Genomic DNA, 16,956 nt, shown 5'->3' with positions numbered 1-16,956 from the left:
AGTTGTTGCTCAGTTCAGGAAGCAGGGGAGCCATGAGAAGAGAATAAATGCGTGACCTAAACTAGGAAAAGCCTCCCAGCTGTGCCCTGATAGGGAAGTTGATGTTGGATACCACAAGCAATTTGCTGTCTGATTCTCTTTAAAACTTGTGTCCCATGGCAAAATTATCTGGTGTTTCTCAGTGTATTTTCTCTTGTATTTACTGCCTGAAACACCAGTCTACCTTTTTATTCTCATCTGAGCACTGCCAAGATGGCAAAATTGCCCAAGACTTTGTTTGATTTTTCTTTAAATTAAATCACTTGTGGCTCTGTGCCTTTGGACTCTGCAGTGGTCCTGTGTGGCCTGGTGTGGTGTGTGGCTGTTCCCAGTAGCTGCAGCCTTGGATCAGCGGGAGATGCTACGGCTGCTCTGCTGTAAATCGTCCCTTCGGGGAGAGCTGGGCTGTACAGTGCTTTCACAGTTTACCTCTATCAGGAGTAATTGTTTTCCACAACCCAGCCTCTTTCTGAAATGTGCCTTATCTAACCCTTCGTTCTCTTTGAACTGTTCCCTCAGAAACTCTCCTCCTTCCAGTTTCTCTTCTTTGAAGTGGCAAAACGCCTGCTAGTTTTCAGTGCTGTAATACTTGTGCTGCTTTCCAAACTGCTGTGAAGGAAATCTACTTGTGAGGTTTTTTTTCCCTCTGATTTCTCAGTTTGTAACTCCCTCATCTTTTATTTTACACACAAGACTTTCTGAATTGGTTGTTGTCCAAATTTTCTTTTCTTGCTCCTTTTACCGGAGACAGAATACATCCAGCAGTTGCAATAAAATACGGCCTTTGAGCAGCTGAAATTATTGGTTACATACAGGTGTTACCTTTCATAACTGGGAGCAGCACATCGAGACTGGTCACTAAAAGAAATTCAGCTTTTTGTTACTTGTAAGGGAGGTCTTTGGCACGAGAGGACATCAGAGGCTTTGTCTGGGAGGCTGTGGGGAAGACAGCTGCCTTATTTCTCTGCTTTGTTGGAAGCAGGGGCTTTAGATTAATTGTGGCAGATTGATAGGAAATGGGCACTTTCATTAGGTACCGGTGCAGAAGGAGATGAATGCAACTACAGACTTAGATGTAGTTACTTGAATATTTCAGGAATGGTTGGTCTGGGTAAAACAACTCAAAGCAAAGGCTTGCTTTCCTCAGAAGATATTGCCTGCCATTTGCAGACCTTTCATGGTACTTTCAGGCCTATATTAGAAAGTCAGACAGCACTAAAGATGAAATATTAGGGGTACTTGAAGGCATTCAGATTTATTTGTAGTTAACTCTGTCAAAGAAGACTCCTGCAGGAGACTGTCTGGATTTGGCAATAAAGAAGGAGCTGTTTATAAACATGATTGAAAACATGGCTTTAAAAATGTAGGTGTTAACTAGTGGAAGGCCTAATCTGTATTTAATTAATCTTCCCTTTTGGAAAAAATACAAGAAGAAAATGAGTTTTTTGGGGTTCCCCTTTTATGCCTGTTGAGGGGTATATGTGGCTTGGCAGTATCCTGAAAAATATAACCCAGAAGTATGAGGACAGGAGAGGGTGTGCTGAAATGGGTTTGGGAGCAGCAAGTTTGAGGCAGCAGCAGAGCTGGGAAGAGGAGGATGATGGGGGTGATGGCTGGGTGGAGGAGGCTGGTGTGTGCCTGTGCCCTAGAAGGTCCTCCAGGGAGCAGTAACAGAGTGAAGAGGGGAAAATAGGGAAATTGCTGCAGGACTTAAGGGCTTGAGGCTCCTGAGGAGAGAAGAAATAGAGGATTCAGAAAATGATGTCTGCCAACTCACATCTTTTGATGTCTGTCCAGTGGTTTGGATGAAGCTGCAGGACCTCAGTGGGCCTTAAATGTGTGGTGTGTGCCCACCAAGAAATTGTCATTTTGACCAGCACTAATTTAACAACCTCATTGTCAAATTGAGCAGAGAGATCAAAGATGAAAAGACCACAGAAACAAGAGATCTCCTTCATCAGATTAAAGGATGTTCTTTTCCAGACATGCTGATGTGATCCTAAAGTAGTGGCTGCAAAATCTGTTCCTCCTTTCTAGAAGATATTTTCAAAACTCTCTGTCTGTTAACCAGAACAGAAGTGTTGACTACTGTCCCGTGGTGGACTCAGAGTTTCCACAATGTGTCTGGAGTGCTTGGCTCCATTTACCTTTCTTCCATGCTGTCTGCACTCCTGCCCCTTCCCATCTGCATGCACAGATTTTACTTGGCAGGGGTGAAAACTGCTGCTTACAAGGTGATTTACTGCTAATCTGCTTAGCACTGCAGAGCATCATCAAGCAGCTCTCACTCAGCACACTCCAACTGCACATTGGTGGTCTTCCTCACTCACCCTCTATCTTTTCCACAGCACATTATTGTATCTTACAAGGGCTGTTGCTTCTGAGCTATGTCTGCTCAATTAACAGAGCACTGTTTAACACTTGATATCTGTGTAATGTGTTTAGGAAATGCATCTCAAATTAATTTCAAAGCCTTGCTAAGCTGGGATGAATCTGAAGTACTTGCCCCTGTCCCTTCAAAGACCAGAAATGCACAAAGCTTTTTGTTTTGAGTTCACAATTATGATGTCTTCTGTTGACTTTTGATGTGTGTGTTTCATCTTGTATTCTCCTCTGGGCTCAGCTCAGAGCCTGAGGAATATAAGATGGTTTTACTCTCTCCATACTAGAATGAGAAATGAATATGAAAATGAAGAGCGTGAAAAATGTGCAAAAATAGAGGCTTGAAACAAGTAACATACTTAGAAACTAATAATCTAATAATGATTTAGTAGATCAAGAATAGAAGCAGATAAAGAATTTTTGTTTAATTTTTTAATGTAAAATATTGCTTCGTATGCTTTGGAAAATAGTTACTGTGGAAGAGGTTGAATGGAGTTGTTGGCATATTACTTAACACAATTTATTTTTTATCAGGGTGTGGTGTTTGTAAGAGAATGATGCCATCTTATCAGCAGGCAGCCACAGAACTCAAGGGTAAATATGTAAGTGAGACAATGAGATTTATATGACATTTCAAAAATAATTTTAACACTTTTTTTTAAAAGTATATAAATCAACAGATATTTAGCAAAATCAAAATTATCCATTTTTTAAGCAAGCTGAAACAAAACAGAAATAAACTACTCTGTTCCAAATCTCTTCAGGATTTTCTCTTGGTTTTTATTCTTCTAAAACTTTAGAGAATGAGATGTGAACTCCCTTGCCCTTTAGATCCACTGCAGTTTTTTTCCATGGAGATACAGGCTCTGACACTATGTAGATTTATGTTTTCTTCTAATTTGTGAATTTTTAGGCCTTTTGAGCTAATTTTGGTGAAAAAAAGAAATGTTTGCCTTAATGGATTTGATCAGCTTTTTGGCCTGATGTTTCATAGCAAGGTCAGGGATGGATGCCCTCATTGCAGTTATTAGTCCACTTTTTTAGTGGGGAATCACAGTGTTATGGGAGGGAAATCCCCCTCCCATAAGCTACTGGTCACCCTCCAACCACTCAGCATTAGTAGAATCTTACAGTTTAACTGTAGCTCTGTCAAAGCTGATGTCACATTGATATAAAAGTAAGTTTTGACTCTAATAAAGTACAGAATTCACAGTAATTTAGTTACCCCTTTGTAGTTATAAGGTGTATTGATTTCTGTAAGCAAGTCAAAGGCACCTGTCTAGTTGAGGTTTTATAATGTGCTTAACGTATGATTTATATGACGCCAGGATTACATAAAGGATGAAGAAATAGGATTGTTGTTTCATGGCTGTAGCAGGATTTGCACTGATCCTACCTGTTGGATCATTCACTGCTGTGTTTACAGGTTTCCTTGTGAGGAAAAGATGAAGCTCTGCAGTTCATTGCTGGGGCAGCTCTGGCCATTTGCTCTTGTGACCACCTAATGCTGTCAGACTGCCCAACATTCTCCAAACCAGTTGTTTTCAGAAGTGTTTTCTTTAAATCCTTGTTTGCTTAGGGCTGGAATGAGTGGGAGTTACTCAGATTTATTTAGGACATGGCACAAGCCTTAGAAGATACTTTCAAGAGTGTTTTTGTCGAGCCAGGCAGCATTCTAAGGCCATCTCCCCTCAGAGGAGCATGTGCTGCAGCCTTGGGAAGGCACTCCCACCCTGCATGGCAGTACATTGAGGGGTGAGAGAGATTAGGAATGTAAAGCATCACCTCTAGAGACAGTGCCAGAGAGAAGGCATGCTGCACAGCACTCTGTCCTCCTGCAGTTGTCCCTTCCTTGTTCATGTGTAGCTCATTTATTAAATTCAGACCAGATAATTTAGATCTATTCTGGTTTGAGTATTTCCTTCCTCACTTGGAAATGATTTCTATAGATCCGGGCTGATCCTGCGCAGCTGAGTGACAGGGCTGGGACATAGTTCTTTGCAGTGGAGGGTTGTGGTGCAGGATCAGTTCAGAGGAAAGTCCAGTTATGCCACTGCCACCCATGTTTTTCACAAAAATTGGTCTGTTTGTCAAAATATGACCCAGTTAGCTTCCTGAGTGGGATGTGTACACAGCTTACCATTTCTAAAGTTAACTGTGCTGTACCCATCATAAATTATTCATAGAGTGCCTTAGAGTGATGTTGACCTCCAGATCAGACTTGGCTGCAAAGTTTATGAGCGGTTTGGATGAGCTGAAGGTTTGGCCTTTTAATCTGACCTGTCATTAACTGTCAGGATGTGCCAGGCTCCAAAGTGATTATTGCTGTTATATAGCAGGAAAATTAAGTGCAGTATTGCCTATTGAAGAGGTCATAAAAGTGAAAGGGTGAGCTGTACCTGTCTCTGGCTGCTGTGTTCCCTCGGGACTGGTTGTTTCTTGTCCCAGTGCTGTTACTGAGGGGAAGGCAGGGTGGCATATTTAGTTTATATTACGGTTATATCTTATAATTCTGTTGCACCCAGTGCAGAAAAAAAAAGGTGCTCCAAATCAGAAGTGGACTTATTTTATCCTTGACAGGAAAGACTCTTGTGGTTAAAAGGTTGGCTGGACTCTGGTGAGTGAATGTCCACCAAAGCAGGGGGAAACTGGGTATTAGCCAACCATTCACCATCTCCCTAATGCCCATGAACTTTGTGAGTGTGCCAGAATGCTCTGCTCAGTAAAGACCAACTTGAGAATATGTTTAAGTGTTTTCCTCCTTTGGTGCTTGTCTTTTTTTTTCTTTTTAAATTTTTTTTGGTGCTGTAAGGTACCAGTTTTGGAGCAATCCCATCAAGAAAACTGAGAATCAGGGTAGGGGGTCACAACTAAAGAAGCTCCTAATACTTGGGCAGCTAGGAAAGGTTCAGAGTGGGTTTAGATTATCGTTAGCTTGTTGGAGAGCAGATAAGTGTTGAAATATGTCAAGTGTCACTGCAGAGGTGAAAGGAATAAACTGATCTTTGTTTCTGCAATGGCTATTACAAGAGGTAATGGACCTAAATTGAAGTTGGGGTCATTCAGTCTTCTGCTAAAAGCAAATTTGCCAAATATCTGGCAGGAGGGCCCTGGCTTTGGGCAGTAGCTGTGTTTTGATGGTCTCTGGCAGCCTGATATTTCATAATTCTGTGATTATTGGCCAGCTAAAGCTGTTACTCTTGTCATTAAAATAAATCCTGTTGTAATAAGCTTTTTTGCTAAACACACTTCATATAATGTAATGAACACCAGAATGAATCCAAGTTATTGACTTTTATCAATCACCTTTAGATGGCCTCAGTGAAATTGTCTGACATGGCCAGGAATGCCCACTTAAATCATAGGAAATCCTCTGAAAGTTCACAGCAAATGTGGAATCTGGTAGGCTGGTGTTAACTAGGGAATTAGTTAACAAAACTGGTTCTTGCTTTATAAAGCAACCATCGTATCTTGATTCTATTGCATTTCCCTGCCTTTAGGTGGTGGCATGGAGGGTAAGGAAAGGGGAGAATTGAGTCTAGATAATCTCTCATGAATTAAATCAATCCACTTGTTCGAACTACAAGGAAAATTCAAAGTGGAAGATTAGGCCAGCAAGTATAAACCTTACTTCTGTACTCTCCTCTGTTCAATTTATCCTTTCTTAGGATAGGCAAGAGAAAACAAAGTATCTTTTTGTGACTTTCCAGCACATTCTTAGGAACGGTTGACCTTCAAATGAGGATTTTCTGCTTTAAGATTTATTTCATGCTGGCTCTGAGCACATTTGGTTGGTCTGTGCAGTTTGCTGCAGTCAGGAATGTGGTATTAAATTCTGATGCGGTATTTCAGCTGGAAGGAGAAAATCCTGTTTTTGGAGAGGGAAAGATGAGGGGGTTGGATTAAGACCCTGCTGCTAAAATGATTTAAGCCGTCAATGTCATTAAACTAAGTTAATCAGGAAGTGGTATCTCAGCAACTTGCTGTGTCCAAGTTTGACAGCAGAATGACCTCTGTGTGAATTGCACACCCACAAAAACTTGGCATCAATCCCATCTTCCAATTTTCACGTCAGAAATATTTGGAAGACATTTGGACAGGGCACAGTGTAAGTCACAGGAGCCCTGAACCTGAAGCTCAAGGATTGTTGAGATGGAGGATGGGTTGGGATAGAGATGAGGAATGGGGAGGAGAGAGCTTTTGTTTTACGTGCTAGTCTGAAAAGCTGCTGTGCTTCTGTGCCTCTCTTTTGAAGACTGTAGGACAAGGTTAAGAATTAACTCTCATTATACCCTGCCCTACCTAAGTTAACGTATTTAGAGCACATAAATGCCATGTGCTATTTCCTGAGCTCATGGAAATAGGGCACGTTTTACTTTCACATCAAAGTCATGCTGATTTCCCCTTGCCATTCAGTAAGTGCATTTTTGACCTGGGATAATGCTTACAGTTGGTTAGACATTGACAAGTTGGTTAGACATAGACAAGTTCATTGCTGGAGTAGAAACCAGAGAGCTGAGGGTAGAATTTCTGGTGTCCTGTTTAATTTTTGGATATGAACTAAGAACTCTTTTTTTCTACATGCAGAAGAAGAAAAAAAATCTAGTTGTAGCTTAAAATCCAAATGTACAAAGCAGAGCACAAGTGCTGCAATTGGGAGAATTCCCTTTAGGTATTTCTGTTAGTGGGTGAATAAAAAGAAACAGAGATGCTTCCAGAGCAATGAGGAGGTGACATGTTAACTGCTGTGTGTTTTCTCTGGATTAGCCTCAAGTATTGTTCTATTTCCCCTTGCACAAAATCAGAAAAACTTCAGTGCCTTTTAGAGAGAGCCCCTTGCTTGACAGCTATATGAATGAAATCAGAATCTGCCCAGACTGAAGTAGGTTTTACTTAAATCCTCAAACAAATGGTGTGATGTCCTGCTGTATTGTAAGAATCAGTAAGATTATGCTCTGTTTTTCCAGGTTCTTGCGGGGATGAATGTTTACTCTGCTGAATTTGAAAGGATAAAGGAAGAATTCAATGTCCGGGGATATCCTACAATCTGCTATTTTGAGTCGGTTATGTTTTGCAACTATTTTAGAAATCATGCACTCTTGTATAATTGAGTGTTTATATCTTTTAGGGCCGGGACTGAACCTTGTTTTGTTGCTTTAACAGGAAAGGAAAGTTCCTGTTCAACTTTGAGAACTTTGGTGCTACCGCAGCAGATATCGCAGAGTGGCTGAAACAGTAAGGCACTGAACTTCATGCACTCCACCTTTTATGTACTCTTCATTATTTACAGAATGTAATGGTTTAGGAACAGACATCTCTCCCTCCTTCCCTCTGCTCAGAAGAGCAAACAAAACTACCCCACTGAGATCAGCTAAACTCATACGGAGAGATTGACTAATGTTTGGTTTTTAGCATGCACGCCTTGCATTTCACAATTGCATTTTGTCTGTGATAGGAGACTGACTGTGGACTAAAATAAATGCAGATGCACAGATGTCAACTTCATTAAAAATGCCAGGTTAAATTTCCAGTGAGCTTGGGTGCTTGAACTTAATACCTTGCAAAACATTTGAATTCTATTGTGTTATTAAAAATGTATATTACAAGTGTGCAGTTCTTGTTAGTTCATCAGCCTTTAGCTGAAGTCTTTAAAGTGTCTTGCAGCAACAAACTGAAGATCAAGGCACCTTGGATAGGTAGTCACTTTTACAACATCTGTGTGTGCTGTCATGACATGAAAGTGTAGAAAGCACCTTGTTCTATCTGAAGAGAGCTGTTTGCAGTCATAAACATTTTGGGGGCTGAATGAGCCTGTGGGAGTAGCAGTTCAGAGACACACAGGAAAAGTGTGTGTGTGTGTAGCTGCTCTTCAACTGGTGCAAATCCCTGCATGGTCAGTGAAGCTGATGGAGCAGTGGTAGAGAACTGAGATAATCTGGTGATGGAGAAATCCCATTTGTAGTGAGCCCATCCTCTTGGGCATGGTGTCATCTTTGTAACCCTCCCTTGTTTGCTGCAGTCGTGGAAACAATACTGAAATGAAGCTAATGAAAGGAAACAAACCCATGGGAAGGAACAGACTGTTGCAAACTATTGTAATGGTACAGCTTAACAAAATTGGCTCAGAATAAATGTATTTTGCTGTGCTGGGGATGTGCATATGGTTGCAAGTAGCCCAGGGTCTCCAGCAGCAGTAGGCTGCGTGCTTCGGGATTTGGAACCCACAAATGAAATGAGAGCAGCATCCTGTTAGCATCAGGGGCTACAAACAGTGCAAGCAAGTACTGCCCAGTGGCTCAAAGAGGAGGAATTCAGCCAGAGTCATTAAGCCTTGTAGTCAATTAAGTCTTCAAATGTGAGTGATCAAGATGGCAGCTCCAGCAACTTGAAGATGATCAGCCCTTGGAGCAAGGATGTGGCTTAATCACCTGCACTTTGTTATGCTTTTCAATTCTGCAAGGATATGGTTATCTCTTGGCTACCATATGTGAAACATTAGCTGTTTGGGGTGTTTTTTCCCCCTGTCTGCCCACATAATATCCACATAATCCCTGCAATATGCAGTACCTTTATATCAGTGCTGTGACAGCAAGTGAACACAGCTACTGGAGGAAAGCAGAACAGCTGCAAGCTCTTTCCAATGATAATCTCTGCTAACAAGCCACTGTGGGCTTTGGCTGATACTTCAGCAGTCCAGAGCTAAAGACAGCTGTTTGTCCTCACTTAGTGCATGCTTATTAGTTGCCCAAAAGATGATCTGAGCAGTAGCCTTGTGCCCCTGTTTTATGTAATAAGTACAATTTTTAAGGAAACCACCTTTGAGTAGTTATGTGTACTTAGATTTTGCCAGTAATTGGTGCTCAAATTACAATGAATTAAATTGTTAATAAACTGCATATAGGGTAAACATGCTGCATACATAATATTATACTGTTCTGAGGAATCTGCAGTACAGGTAGTCAAAATGATATGGCAAAGGCTTTAGGAAAGCCAAGGAGTGCAATGAGATAGCTGTAGGTGCACTGGCTGTGTTTCAGAATAGCATAATATTAAATAATATTGATAAGGTTCCTTTTGTACAAAATGTTACTCTGAGAACCAGGGCATGGCAGGGCTGTGGCAAGGAAAGCCAATGCATTTTTATACTGTGCATGCATGTGCTGTCCTTGTAGAGTCTTGGAAGCAAATCCAGCAGACATTGAGCCATATGAAATGGCCCACTGTGTGTGGACAAAAGTACTCTGCAGAAAAACAGCTCTCTCTCCCTCGCTCTTCTTGTTTTTTTTCCCTCTAGATACTATTGGTAAAGTGCTGAAAGTGGGTGATCTTAGGCTCATTTGTGAGGGAGAACATGATATAATTTAACAAACCCTGGAATTATTCAAATCATTGTCCATGCTTTTTCCTCTCAGGACAAGAACTGCTAGTTCGGAGGCTCCAACACCTCCTTTTTTTTTTTTTTCCTACTTACTAAAGGTGCTTCTTTCTTATGCTGAAGTGTGCTAATGTATCAGTCTGACAGATACTTCACCTTTCTTATCTTCCTAATGAGCATTGGCTGCTATGTTATGGAGATTCAGATGTTTTCATGAGAAGATAGAGATGAACCATCACACAGCCTTAATCCAACACAGCAGAGATGCTATTTTGTACATGCCACTTTTTTGTTAATTCTGATGCACATATGTATCAGCCTGAGTGGTAGGCAAGCCCAGCAGCTCCTTGCTGCCTTCAACAGCTGCTTAGTTTGTCTTGCTGTTTTTATAGATTCCCCTAAGGCCCTTCCTTAGCATCAGCTACTTTGTTAAATCAAGAACTTGTGCTCTCAACTGAATTAGCTTTTGGTAGCTCTTCTGGACTTCTGTCATCCTGATCAGGTGTTGGGTGTGCCTTGTCTCAGTGTTAAATGACGTTTTAAATTTTGCTTGTTGCTTTCTCCAGGCCTTGAGGTGTTTCTTACCACCTCGTGTGTAGGCTCATTAGCATGCACAGCATTTTAAATTAGGCTATTTGAATAAACATCCCGTGCCCTCCTTTACGAATTCCTGACTGAAATAGGTCACACCAGGCCCTGCTGAGCACCATGTTCTCCCAGTGCTCTGCAGACACTGTGTCCATGTTCATCGTGCTCTACCTACTCAACCCAGCTCCCAAGTCCATTAAGTGTCATGGTGTTTGCTGGGAAGCCTTCACCCTGCCAGGATACCTGGAGATTATTGTTCTCTGGGTTGCTTGGCCAGGTGCAGCTTCCACCTTTCACTTTGATGTTTGCTCCTTGGTTTGTTTATCACAGAAGCAGCAGCAGAGGTGTGTATCACAGTTCTGCATGGATTGCTTAATATTCTTGGGTCACACCTATTGCTTACATCAACAGAATTTGCTATCTGAATCTGTGCATCTCTACTGCTTTTTTTTATCAAACTAGGCTTTCAGCCTAGAAATGAGTAAGGCAGGATAAATGAGTTATCATCTGTTTGCCATTCCTTGTTCCAGGCAGCTAACACAATAATACGTTTTAATCAAAACTAGCAAATCTGCTTTCAGCAGAGATGGGGTCACATCCAGACGTGTACTTTGCCAAAGAATTTGGGAAATTTGGGGGGGGTTTGGAACTCATTATTACAACTGACAAAAATAGCTTCAAAGTCCGGCTCCCAATGTTGGTATGTTTGGGTGTCTTTTCTCTGAACACTGCTTTAATAAATAAAATGTCAATTAGCATAGTTTAGATCACAGCTGCCAAATTCTCTTTTTAATGTACATTAATAAAAGCCAAAACCAATTGTTTATTGGGATGACGAGCTGCAGAGGAGCTTAGCTTCAGTTTCCAGACTTGCCACTGTGTCTTTGAGCAGTGTCTGTGGCTCTGACCCATCAAAGACAGCTGAACTCAGGTGCAATCATAGTGATGTTGGTAGAACACATCACTTGCCTTTTAGGTGAGGCATGCAGCTGAGTATCTTTGCTGAGTTAGGCCTACAAGCCCACTGCAGAGTGAGGACATAAGGATGCTTCCCTGGCTCCCAAGATCTGTTCAGGGTAAAACCATGTATTCCTGGGGAAATGGTGTGTATAGCTGGCTCGTGGTCCCAACACTGCTCCTCCTTTCTCTGCGGGCCCTAATCGTGCTGTCAGTATCCAAGGTGACGGGTTAAATTGGCTGTTTCTGCTCGCTGCTTTTTTCTTTCATTTGCAATGACTCCTGTGAACTACAAAGTGGGAACGCTGTGAGAAAGGGAGCATCCTGCTGAGGAGGGTAAAAGAGTGATAGAAAATGCATTTGATTTCTATAATGTAATAACCAAGCAGTCTGGTTATCGCCTCACTCCATCCCCTTCCATTGCTGATCTGTCCTCAGGAGCTTCTTGCAGATTTTTTTGTTCCTCCTCCAGTTTTATCTGTGTTTCAGTGCCTGTGAGTTCTGGATGGGTACAATTATGGAAGCTGTTCAGTAGGGTTGGTGTGTCAGACATGTGTGAACATCTGCACAAAGTGGTTCCTTACAGTTTGACTTGCCAAGATGACTGCTTAGCACAAGAGCTGCCTTTAAGCTGTGTCTGTTTGTCTTGTAGCCCGCAGGCACCTCAGCCACAGGCTCCAGAGACTCCCTGGGCAGATGAAGAAAATGTAGTTTATCACCTGACCGATGAGGACTTCGACAAGTTTATAAAAGATCATTCATCTGTGCTAGTGATGTTCCATGCACCATGTGAGTTTGTTTTCTCTTCTGTACTCTGAGCCAAATGCTTGCTAACAAAATCAGTGATGGTTTTCCGTGGAACTTTTACAGAGCCATGAACTCAAAAGTCCAGACTTTTCTTGTTTGTGATGATTGTTAAATACACAAGGCATGAAATGTTTGTGAAGTTGCTGACTTCACATTTAGGATGGAGATGTGCCTCTGGAAGAGGGACACTTTATAGGCTGAGTCAAAACATAACTGAGGAGTGTAATGATGCTTAAATAGTCTGGGTGCTCATCACTTTACAGCATGATTTCCCATTTTCAACTTCTCTTCAGTATTGTTTGCTTTCAAAGCAGAACTCTGATTGATTGAACAACTAACTCAACTTGAGAACCCTGAGCTCCTGGATTCTTGTCCATGCCTGCTGCTATGTCATTTTGAGCATTTTCACTCCTCTGCCACACTTTCTCTGGCAATGTAAGGGGTGATTGTCATTATATATTGTGCTGAACTATGCCAAAACTAGGCCTAAGATTAGAAAGACCCCAGGACTTTTGATAACTAATGCAGAGTTGGTGGTGATACTGCTTATTGTTCTGCTGAAAATGCATTGAACTGATCTTTTTCATGACTTGGAGGTTTTAGTTTGACAAATAAAATGCAGTAGGTTGGCTTCAGAAAGCTGTTCCAGCCACAGTGCCCTCCTGGATGCTGTTGGGTGGAAGAGAAGTGTGCATTAACCTCTTAGTTCACTGTGGATGTAACTTGTTTCAGCTACGTATCTGGTTCTTCCAGTTGTTTGTGTTTGTGATGGACAATTCAGGCTTGAATCTGCTACACTGTGTGACACACACCTTCTGTCTGCTGGCAGCAGTAGTGGGTGAGATGTTCCTTTTCAAGTGCATAGATTTAAAGGTTAGGACTCTGGAGGCAGACTGTGTGCTGACAGCTGAGGGTCTTGGCACAGAGGCTGAAATCCTGCTTCCCTTTAAACCAGCGGGAGTTAGCTCCAAAATACCTTTTTTGAAGGTCTGCTCATAAGACTCATTTGAAAAACATACCATAATGAATTTCCTCTGCCTGATGAAATGTCTAAGAATTTGGTCCACTGAAGCAGGGGACTGACTGCTGTTCTGTCAGTGTGTTCCCTGGATTATTTGTACTAATGAAAGCGGGACCGGAGATGAGTGCCTGGTCTGAAACCCCAAACACAAGGAGCAGAACCGATGAGGCCTGGTTTGCTCAGGAGTTATCCTTCGTTACCCAAATCCTTCCTTCCCCAGATTTCCCTGCACCCCGGTGTGCAAGTGACAGCAGGGGCTGCTGCTCCTCGGCAGCTGTGTGCTTGCTGAGCAGCTGCTGCCAAGCACAAATGGAACTCCTAAATTTCCCTCCTTTTCCTCTCCCTGCACAGTGACACAGGAGAACTGTCTACTCTCAACGTGTTCACACTTAATAGTACTTTAAAGCTTTGCCTTTTTTTTGAGTTTGTAAATGGGCAAAGGAGTCTGGTCATGTATTCAGGAGGAGGAAGAGGGGGAAGAAATCAACAGTTGGCCGTACAAAACTTATTCCTTTAGGAAGCCAGATTAGAAATAGATGAATACATACAACTGCAATCAGATTTTATAGTTAGTTTTAAATCTCAATAGGATTCTGTCAGTTTTTAGTGGTTTCTTAGTATTTCCAAGAACACAGGTAACACAGTTTTAGGAGTAACAATATTGCATTACCTATTTTGAGAGCAGGGATGCTTCCAAACAGGTATGTTTTGTACTAAGGGGCATTCTGCACTAAGGTACCAGCAGTGCTTTGGCAAATGCTGTTCTAAAAGTAAATCAAATGCTTTAATACGGCTGTCACAATCTTCTGATAGCATTTTCCAGCTGCTCAGAATTGGGATGAAGAGTGTTCCTTGCCAGAACAACTCCATTTTAAATGCAACTCGAATATTTGGGGCATTTTATTTACATTCAGGTGGTAATGGCAATACATGCAGAATCCAGCTCGTACATGTGTAAAAGATCTGTGTTGGTAAGAATCCTCTCTGAGCATCCTCAGCAGGGAGTATGAGGCTTGCAAACTAATTAATGACAGACAACTATCATAAACAGTTATCTCCATGATTAAAAGCTCTTCTCTTAGCACTTCTTAAATGTGCTAATGGTGTCACCTTATGAATATTAGGAGATAAATTATTCCAGTGAGAAGTGGTAAAGCCAGTGAGCGTCTCACTTATTTTAACCTTGGTAGCTCAGGCTGAGGAAGTTTTTTTCTAAAAATGTATTAAAAAAGTTGAAACATCTATAAAATAAGCTCATAACACAGGATATACTTCTGTGTAACTAAGAGTAATCAAGGGGGTTTCAGCACTGGCCTGGAATTAGCGAGTACTTAAACTCCTGTGTCACCATACAGCATACACGTGACTTGGAGTTTTTGTGGCTCACTGTTGTGGTTTAGCCTCAGCCACAGCTCAGCCCCACACAGCTGCTCCATCATGGTGGGATGGGGGAGAGTTTGAAAGGTAAAGCCAAGAAAAGTCATGGGTTTGTGGGATAAAGGTAGTTTAACAAGAAAAGCAAAAGCCACGTACAGGCAAACCAAAACAAGGAATTTGTTTACTACTTTGCATTGACTGGCAGGTGCTTGCCCATTCCCAGGAGAGCAGAGCTTTATCACAAATAATGCTCAACTTGGGAAGACAAAATCCATCGCTCCAAACGTCCCCTCCTCTCCCTCTTTCCCCAGTTCTATATGCTGAGCATGACACCGTATGGTCTGGGATATCCCTGTGGTCATTTGGGGTCAGCTGTCCTGGCTGTGTCCCCTGACATCTTGTGCAGGCCCAGCCTCCTTGAGGTGAGATGGGGTGAGGAGCAGAAGAGGTCTGGATTCTGTAAGCACTGCTCATCAGTAGCTGAAACATCCCTGAGTTATCGACACTGTTCCCAGCTCAAATCCTGCTCATGGCTCAGTACCAGCTACTGTGAAGAAAATGAGGCTGTGAAGAAAATCCCAGCTCAAACCATCACACATACATGAGGAGCTGTTTTACTAGAAGAGAATGATTTCAGTGATGCTATAATTGCATATTCAGATGACCAATGCATTAATAGAGTGTAGTATGAAAAGATGTGTGAGGATTTGGCAGCATTTTATCTGCCCCCGCCCCCAATGCTGAAGACACAGCTGAACCAAGCACATCTTAGGTAAATACCTGTGAACTGCACCATTAGGCACTGTGATGGATGTGGCCAGTAGAGTCTCCATGCCTTTGGCTACTAATGATCATCCCTGAGGACCACACTGTAATTATTTACAATCAGTTGCACTTACTAGCCCAAGGACATGGCAGCATTTTAACTGCTGTCTAGCATAACTAAGTTCAAGGAGAGCAGCTACTGTGTATTAAACACATCAGGAAGGTCTGCAGCATGCAGCTTGCACCTCTTGGGATCAGAGACACCATCACAGAAGATGTGCTGCTGCAGGTCATTACCGCCGGCCCTGAGCAACGTGGGTGAGTGTGGGTGGGCAGGATGAGTTCAGCCTGCTTTCGTTTCACAGGTCACTGGGGACACAGAGCAGGATTTCTAACCTTCTCAAACTCCTTTGTAAAGCCCTTAAGAGGATGTTCAATAAATCTGAATATTTAGCGTAGGTAAACAGTGACCCAGGCAGTCAGGCTCTGAAGGCACTCTCCTCCCCAGCCATCTGTGAAGGGTGTGCACTGTTGTGCTCCTTACTTTAATATTTTGATGAAATTTCATAATTTCTGGTGGTGAGCTTAGTGTTATCCTGGATATATCCAGATTGGAGTCTTGCAGACAACCGAAGTGTTTTTTCAATGTGTTGTTGTACCCAAAAACTGTGTTCTTGTGCACTGGACAAAAGAACAAAGAAAGAGCCCTCTCTCCCCAAGGATTTGGCATTTTCACTCGGGTTGATCATATTTGGTAACCTGAGAGAGCAGTTATGTTAGTGGGCCTATTTTTGAATCTATAACAAAGGATTTATTGCACCAACCAAAGTTATTTCTGTACTATAACATAACTAAAGACACCGTTGCTGCTTATGATAAGCTTCTGCTAGCAATGAGAGTAATGATTCCATGTCTGTATGTGCTTCTTGATATCTGTGCCTACAGCTGATCGATTTATTTAGATGCCCAAGATGACAGCTGGGTTCTGAATGTCTCTAAATATGGGTTATGCTGCCAGTTAAGTGTTGTTAAATGCTTTAGTGTCATGGGGACTCGCTGGGACTTAAAATGCTCCTGAGTCCCTTGATCATGAAAAAAAAACGCTGTTTGTGTTTTCAGTTTCCTTATCAAACTGTTTGCTGAGTCCAATGCAGTTTTAAAAATCATTCTGTCCAAAATATTTGCCAAATTAGTGAGGATTGCAGTCTTTCTGATTGTGTTTTGTTGAAGGAATAAACCCCCTACATGTTTATCTTTTCTACATTTTCCTCAGCATTTTTCTCCAAATCACATCTCAGTCACAAAATAAACCCAGCCAAGTCACTGATACGTCAATTCAAATGCCACTGGAAGGTGTTTAAAGTCCAGGATTGAAATTCAAGTCAACTCTGAAATGTTTTCTGGAAGTGTCTGCTGTTCATGCACAGGAGTTACTTTTCATTATGTTTTGTTAACACAAGTGACCCTGCTAATGTTTTAAAGGATACCTGTTCTTGCAGCCTCGTGCAGAATAATGTCCTGGTGCCACTGTGAGCTGTAGCCTCCCCCTGTACCTTCAGCAGGCACGGACCTGAGAAGTGTCTGATGCTGGCTGGTGGTTGTAGTCAGTCACCCCTGATGTTTGCTTGGGGCTGCTTTGCCCTCT

General features: G+C 42.0%; 1 protein-coding gene across 1 annotated transcript in view; it reads left to right on the top strand.

The window, feature by feature from the left end:
• The window catches only part of PDIA5 (protein disulfide isomerase family A member 5), a 97,891-nt gene that overhangs the window by 36,947 nt on the left and 43,988 nt on the right, over positions 1 to 16,956 (top strand). Inside the window, exons 8-11 of the mRNA XM_038142278.1 lie at positions 2,956 to 3,023; positions 7,389 to 7,480; positions 7,585 to 7,656; positions 11,994 to 12,130. Coding sequence (XP_037998206.1) covers positions 2,956 to 3,023; positions 7,389 to 7,480; positions 7,585 to 7,656; positions 11,994 to 12,130 — 369 coding nt within the window. The remainder of the gene's footprint in view (positions 1 to 2,955; positions 3,024 to 7,388; positions 7,481 to 7,584; positions 7,657 to 11,993; positions 12,131 to 16,956) is intronic.

Source organism: Motacilla alba, chromosome 7 (genome assembly GCF_015832195.1).
Source record: "Motacilla alba alba isolate MOTALB_02 chromosome 7, Motacilla_alba_V1.0_pri, whole genome shotgun sequence".
NCBI classification, from domain to species: Eukaryota; Metazoa; Chordata; class Aves; order Passeriformes; family Motacillidae; genus Motacilla; species Motacilla alba.
Note: the sequence above shows the minus strand (reverse complement) of the source record. Positions and strands in the feature narration are given on the sequence as shown.